We start from the raw sequence: 7677 nt of genomic DNA on the forward strand, positions 1-7677 counted from the left end.
ATCTACATTAGTCTCACCCGACCAACATGCCCCATCTACACTTGTCCCATCCCGACCAACATGCCCCATCTACACTAGTCCCACCCCGACCAACATGCCCCATCTACATTAGTCTCACCCGACCAACATGCCCCATCTACACTAGTCCCACCCCGACCAACATGACCCATCTAAACTAGTCCCACCCCGACCAACATACCCCATCTACACTAGTCCCACCCCGACCAACATGCCGCATCTACACTAGTCCCACCCCGACCAACATGCCCGATCTACACTAGTCCCACCCTGACCAACATGCCCCATCTATACAAGAACCACCTGCCAGCGTTTGGCCCATATCCCTCCATACTTGTCCTAGCCATGTACCTCTCCAAGTGTTGCGATAGTCCCAGCCTCAACTACCTCCTCCAGCAGCTTGTTCCATATACCCACCACCCTCTGTGTGGAAAAGTTGCCCCTCAGGTTCCTATTCAATTTTTCCCACCCCCGCCTCACTCACCTTGAACACATGTCCTCAGGTCCTCAATTCCCCTACTCAGGGCAAGAGACTCTGTGTGTCTACCCGATCTATTCCTCTGGTGATTTTGTACACCTCTATAAGATCACCCCTCATCCTCCTGTGCTCCAAGGAATAGAGTCCCAGCCCTGCCCCAACCTCTCCCTGTAGCTCGGGCCCCTCGAGTCCAGTCAACATCCTTGTAAATCTTCTCTGCGCCCTTTAGAAGCTTAACGACATCTTTCCTGTAACACGGTGCCCAGAACTGAATGCAATACTCTAAATGCAACCTCACCAACGTCTTGTACAACAGCAACGTGACCTCCCAACTTCTAGACTCAATACAGAGAGAGAGAGAGAGAGAGTGAGAGAGGGGAGAGGGATAGAGAGAGACAGAGAGAGAGATAGAGACAGAGAGAGAGAAAGAGATAGAGAAAGAGAAAGGGAGAGAGAGACCGATACAAAGAGATACAGCGAAACAGACAGAGACACAGAGAGAGAGAGAGAGAGAGAGAGAGACAGTGGGACAGAGACAGACAGAGAGATGGAGAGAGAGAGAAGAGAGAGAGTCAGAAAGGGAGAGAGAGACGGGGAGTGAGAGGGAGAGACTGAGGGAGAGAGAGACAGAGCCCGAGAGTGACAGAGACTAAGAGGCAGACAGAGAGAGTGAGAGAGAAAGAGAGAGAGAGGGTGAAAGAGAGAGAGGGAGAAAGAGAGTGTCAGTGAGAGGGACAGTGGCAGAGAAAAGCAGAGAGAGATAGCGAGAAATAGAGAGAGATGCAGAGAGAGAGAAAGAAAGACAGAAACAAACAGAGAGAAACGGAGAGGGAGACAGAGAGAGAGACAGTGAGAAAGGGAGAAAGAGAGACAGAGGGAGAGAGAGAGGGAGACACAGGGAGAGAAAGGGGGCGACAGATATGGGCACAGAGAGAGGGGGTGAGGGACAGACAGATGGGAGAGAGAGACAGAGAGAGTGAGAGACAGATAGAGAGGCAGAGAGAGGTAGAGAGAGAAACGGAGAGAGAAAAATAGAGAGATACAGAGAGAGGGAGAGAGTGAGTGAGAATGCGAGAGAGGGAGAGACTGAGGGAGAGAGAGAGAGGGGGGGGGTTGACAGAGAGAGGGAGAGAATGAGGCAGAGAGAGAAAGAGAGAGAGGGAGTGACACAGAGAGAGATAGGGAAGCCCAGGACAAGGGGTCACAGCTTAAGGATAGAGGGTAAATCCTTTAAGACCGAGATGAGAAAAACATTTTTCACACAGAGGGTGGTGAATCTGTGGAACTCTCTGCCACAGAGGGTAGTTGAGGCCAGTTCATTGGCTCTATTTAAGAGGGAGTTAGATGTGGCCCTTATGGCTAAAGGGATCAGAGGGTATGGAGAGAAGGCAGGTACGGGATACTGAGTTGGATGATCAGCCATGATCATATTGAATGGCGGTGCAGGCTCGAAGGGCCGAATGGCCTCTACTCCTGCACCTATTGTCTATGTATCTATGAGCATGTGAGAGAGAGACAGACAGGGAGAGAGAGAGTGGGAGAGACAGAGAGAGCAAGGGACAGAGAGAGAGAGATGAGGGAGACAGAGAAAGAGAGAGGCGGAGACAGAGAGAAAGAGAGATAGAGAGAGTGAGAGAGAGAGAGAGAGAGGGAGGGGGAAAGAGAGAGACAGGAAGACAAGAGATTCTGGCAACCAAGAGAAAACAGAATATGCGGCCACTGTTTGACAGATGAGGTTGAAACAGAGATGCACTTCCTCCTAAAATGCAAAAAAATTGACAAAACAAGGAAAGCATACTTTGACAAACTCAGTGTGGCAACCCCTGATTTTAAAGAACTAGATGATACATCAAAACTAAGAATAATAATTGGCGAAGGAAATAAGGCACAATACGTAACAGCATGCCACAACCTGAGAGACAGCAAATGACCAACATAGAAACATAGAAACATAGAAATTAGGTGCAGGAGTAGGCCATTCGGCCCTTCGAGCCTGCACCGCCATTCAATATGATCATGGCTGATCATCCAACTCAGTATCCCGTACCTGCCTTCTCTCCATACCCTCTGATCCCCTTAGCCACAAGGGCCACATCTAACTCCCTCTTAAATATAGCCAATGAACTGGCCTCGACTACCCTCTGTGGCAGGGAGTTCCAGAGATTCACCACTCTCTGTGTGAAAAAAGTTCTTCTCATCTCGGTTTTAAAGGATTTTCCCCTTATCCTTAAGCTGTGACCCCTTGTCCTGGACTTCCCCAACATCGGGAGCAATCTTCCTGCATCTAGCCTGTCCAACCCCTTAAGAATTTTGTAAGTTTCTATAAGATCCCCTCTCAATCTCCTAAATTCTAGAGAGTATAAACCAAGTCTATCCAGTCTTTCTTCATAAGACAGTCCTGACATCCCAGGAATCAGTCTGGTGAACCTTCTCTGCACTCCCTCTATGGCAATAATGTCCTTCCTCAGATTTGGAGACCAAAACATGCACATGTGTATGCACACACTAATTGACATTAACTGACACTAAGAAATGAATATTGAATTGCTAAACTTGCTTTTGTGTTGTACTGCTGCAGCTGCAAGAACGTGTAGCATCAATAAAGGGCTATAGGCCTATTGCGAGTTTATGTATAGGGATATATCTATCCATGCACTGTAGACTTGTATTTATACTGATGCATTTTAAATATGTGTGTCATGTTATATACTTTGGCAATATAACAATGTATTTTTTATCATGCCAATAAAGTTTTTGAATTTAAAAATTGAAAATTAAGCGAGAGAGACACAGTGGAAGAGTGAGAGAGATAGACAAAGAGAGCCAAAGAGATAGAGAGGGAGAGAGAAGGAGAGAGACAGACAGAGAAAGAGATGCAGACAGATATAGAGAGAGAAAGAGCGAGACACGTAGGGAGAGATAGGCAGATGGGAAAGAGACAGAGAGAGTGAGAGCGACAGAGAGAGAGACAGGGAGAAAGAAAGAAGAGAGAGATGTAGAGAGAGAGAGGGGGACAGGGAGAGAGACAGTGACAGAGACAGATGGATAGAGAGACAGAATGAGAGACTGAGAGGGAGAGACAGAGAGAGAGAGACAGTGAGATAGAGAGAGGAAGAAAGCGAGCCAGTTACAGAGAGAGAGACAAGAGAGGGCCATAGAAACATAGAAAATAGGTGCAGGAGTAGGCCATTCGACCCTTCGAGCCTGCACCACCATTCAATATGATCATGGCTGATCATCCAACTCGGTATCCTGTACCTGCCTTCTCTCCATACCCCCTGATCCCTTTAGCCACAAGGGCCACATCTAACTGTGGATAAATGTGAGGTTATCCACTTTGGTGGCAAAAACAGGAAAGTAGACTATTATCTGAATGATGGCCGATTAGGAAAGGGGGAGATGCAACGAGACCTGGGTATCATGGTAGACCACTCATTAAAATTAGGCATGCAGTTGCAGCAGGCAGTGAAGAAGGTGAGTGGTATGTTAGCATTCATAGCAAAAGGATTTGAGTATAGGAGCAGGGAGGTTCTACTGCAGTTGTACAGGGTCTTGGTGAGACCACACCTGGAGTATTGCGTAAAGTTTTGGTCTCCTAATCTGAGGAAAGACATCCTTGCCATAGAGGGAGTACAGAGAATGTTCACCAGACTGATTCCTGGGATGTCAGGACTTTCATATGAAGAAAGACTGGATAGACTCGGTTTGTACTCGCTAGAATTTAGATGATTGAGGGGGATCTTATAGAAACTTACAAAATTCTTAAGGGGTTGGACAGTCTAGATGCAGGAAGATTGTTTCCGATGTTGGGGAAGTCCAGAACAAGGGGTCACAGTTTAAGGATAAGGGGGAAATCTTTTAGGACCGAGATGAGGAAAACATCTTTCACACAGAGAGTGGTGAATCTCTGGAATTCTCTGCCACAGAAGGTAGTTGAGGCCAGTTTGTTGGCTATATTTAAGAGGTAGTTAGATGTGGCCCTTGTGGCTAAAGGGATCAGGGGGTATGGAGAGAAGGGAGGGAGTGGGATACTGAGTTGGATGATCAGCCATGATCATATTGAACGGCGGTGCAGGTTCGAAGGGCCGAATGGCCTACTCTTGCACCTATTTTCTATGTTTCTATAAAAAACGAGAGAGAGAGAGAGAGAGAGAGAGAGAGAGATAGAGGGAGGGAGACAGAGAAAGAGAGGGGGAGAAAAAGAACGATGGGGGGGGGGGGAGAAAGAGGGGGAGAGTGAGGGAGAGAGATTTAAAAAATGTTAATATTTTCTTAAGAAATGGATAGATGTTTAGATCTAGTAATTGAATTTTGTAATTAGCTACAGTTGGGTAACTAACTAATTATATGCTTTAATTTCAGGTTATCCAAGTAAGATTGTTTCATATTTGTTTCAGAATGTTTCAATCTATAATAACTGAACATTTCATTCAGTACTCTTAATTTTTAAGAAAGTTATGGGATTTTGACTGTCCTCGATCACAGCTTTTGTGTTAAGTCAATGGAAAAGCAATAGGGAACAAGATGCTCATTTCAGAGTATGAAAATGGCCATAACCTTTTTAATATGAAAGTGAGTGAATTAGGTGTCAAACTAAACTTCTTTTTATGTTTTATCTGATGTGATAAATTGCAGACTTGATTTTTCAAATCTCGAAATTTTGTAACATTGCTGCATAATACCATCAGTTTTAATCTATTATTTGAGAGGGAGGCTCTAGGCTTGTGAGGCCCCTCCCAATCCCCAATGTTTATTAAAGAATTATACGCCTAATGGGAAATATTTCATAAAGAATTGTTCCTTATTGACAATTATATTGCAAAATCTGAATCAAATCTGCTTCCAAAAACCATTTACAAAACGAGTATGCTTTTTCCTATCCAGAACAATGGGAGTCCAGAACCAGTTTAAGAATAAGGGGTAAGCCATTTAGGACTGAGATGGGGGAAAACCTTTTTCACCCAGAGAGTTGTGAATCTGTGGAATTGTCTGCCACAGAAGGCAGTAGAGGCCAATTCACTGGATGTTTTCAAGAGAGAGTTAGATTTAGCTCTTTGGGGTAACGGAAACATGGGATCTGGGGGGGAAAGCTGCCGGACGAGGTAGTTGAGGCTGGGACTATCCCAATGTTTAAGAAACAGTTAAACAGGTCCATGGGTCGGACAAGTTTGGAGGGATATGGACCAAATGCAGGCAGGTGGGACTAGTGTGGCTGGTACCTGATGGTCGGTGTGGTCAAGTTGGGTCGAAGGGCCTGTATCCACACTGTATCACTCTGTGACTCTAACACCAATTCCTGCAGTAACTCGGCGGATCAGACAGCATCTGTGGAGAACATGGTTAGGTGACGTTTCTGGTTGGGACCCTTCTTCAGACTGACGCCATGTTAACAGATGAGGGGGTGACGGCAGATGAGTGAAGTATTTGGAGTATTGCATACAGTTCTGGTCACTCCATTACAGGACTGATGTGGAGGCTTTGGGGAAGGTGCAGAGATAGTTTAAAAACAAGGAACTGCAGATACTGGTTTACAAAAAGGACACCAAATGCTGGAGTAACTCAGCGGGACAGGCAGCATATCTGGAGAGAAGGAATGGGTGAGGTTTCGGGTCGAGACTGAAGAAGGGTGTGCCAGCAGGCCGGAGGGGTGGGCAAAGGCCCTACCACAGAGCGGACAGGTGAAGGGGCGCTGGCTGGTGTGGTGTGCTCCAGCAGGTCGTCAATGCGGGTGAAGCCACAGGCTGGACATGCGGGTGAAATGCTTGCCACACTCAAATCACAAAGGGTCTCTCTCCGGTGTATATCAGCTGGTGCTCCCGCAGCCCCCTTGACGCAGTGGGAGCAACCGCTTGCCGGTGTGGGCCAGCATGTTGGAGCAACTCACCCCCTCCCCATCCTTCCCCACCCCCACCCCACACCACTCGACTCCCACACTCCCCACTTTCCCATCACCCACTTCCCCTCTCGTCAAGCACGCGTTAGTAATGTTCTGTTTGCCAACTTGTTCCCCTCCTGTAGGGTTTAGGAGCCTTTGCTGTGGACGGAGAGATGGGGTCGTGAGCAGCCATTGAGGGTGAGCCCCCCCATCTGCTCGGTGTGCGGGCTGAGCTTCAAGGGGCTGAGCTTCAATGGAGGACCACATGACGGGGCACAACAAGGAGAAGCGTTATGAGTGCGACGTGTGTGGCAAGGCCTGGCAGTACCCGAGCGAGCTGGAGATCCACCGGCGGGTGCACACAGGAGAACGCCCCTTCAACTGCTCGGACTGTGGCAAGAGCTTCAAGACGGCGATGGTCCTGGAGACCCACCGGCGGGTGCACACGGGCGAGAAGCCCTACACCTGCACCGACTGCGGCAAGGGCTTCACCCACTCCAGCAGCCTGCTGAAGCACCAGCGCACCCACACCGGCGAGCGCCCCTACACCTGTGCCCAGTGCGGCAAGGGCTTCACCCGCTCTGACTCTCTGCAGAAGCACCAGCGCACCCACACTGGCGAGCGCCCCTACACCTGTGCCCAGTGCGGCAAGGGCTTCATCCACTCCAGCAGCCTGCTGAAGCACCAGCGCACCCACACCGGTGAGCGCCCCTACACCTGTGCCCAGCGCGGCAAGGGCTTCACCTGCTCCTCCAACCTGCTGATGCACAAGCGCACCCACACCGGCGAGCGCCCCTACACCTGTGCCCAGTGCAGCAAGGGCTTCACCTGCTCCTTCAGCCTGCTGATGCACAAGCGCACCCACACCGGTGAGCGCCACTACACCTGTGCCCAGTGCGGCAAGGACTTCACCCGCTCTGACTCTCTGCAGAAGCACCAGCGCACCCACACCGGCGAGCGCCCCTACACCTGTGCCCAGTGCGGCAAGGGCTTCACCTGCTCCTCCAACCTGCTGATGCACAAGCGCACCCACACCGGCGAGCGCCCCTACACCTGTGCCCAGTGCGGCAAGGGCTTCATCCACTCCAGCAGCCTGCTGAAGCACCAGCGCACCCACACCGGCGAGCGCCCCTACACCTGTGCCCAGTGAGGCAAGGGCTTCACCTGCTCCTCCAACCTGCTGATGCACAAGCGCACCCACACCGGCGAGCGCCCCTACACCTGTGCCCAATGCGGCAAGGGATTCACCCACTCCGGCAGCCTGCAGCAGCACCAGCGCACCCACACCGGCGAGCGCCCCTACACC

The 7677-nt window shown here is 49.6% G+C and overlaps 1 protein-coding gene across 1 annotated transcript in view; it reads left to right on the top strand.

The window, feature by feature from the left end:
* LOC116969603 (zinc finger protein 850-like) overlaps positions 1–7458 on the top strand; it is a gene marked incomplete at its 3' end in the record, with an annotated part of 172149 nt that extends 164691 nt beyond the window's left edge. Inside the window, exon 6 of the mRNA XM_033016433.1 lies at positions 6737–7458. Coding sequence (XP_032872324.1) covers positions 6737–7458 — 722 coding nt within the window. The remainder of the gene's footprint in view (positions 1–6736) is intronic.
* Between the last annotated feature and the right edge of the window lie 219 nt (positions 7459–7677).

The sequence above is a fragment of the Amblyraja radiata genome, unplaced genomic scaffold, assembly GCF_010909765.2.
Source record: "Amblyraja radiata isolate CabotCenter1 unplaced genomic scaffold, sAmbRad1.1.pri S89, whole genome shotgun sequence".
Classification (NCBI taxonomy): domain Eukaryota; kingdom Metazoa; phylum Chordata; class Chondrichthyes; order Rajiformes; family Rajidae; genus Amblyraja; species Amblyraja radiata.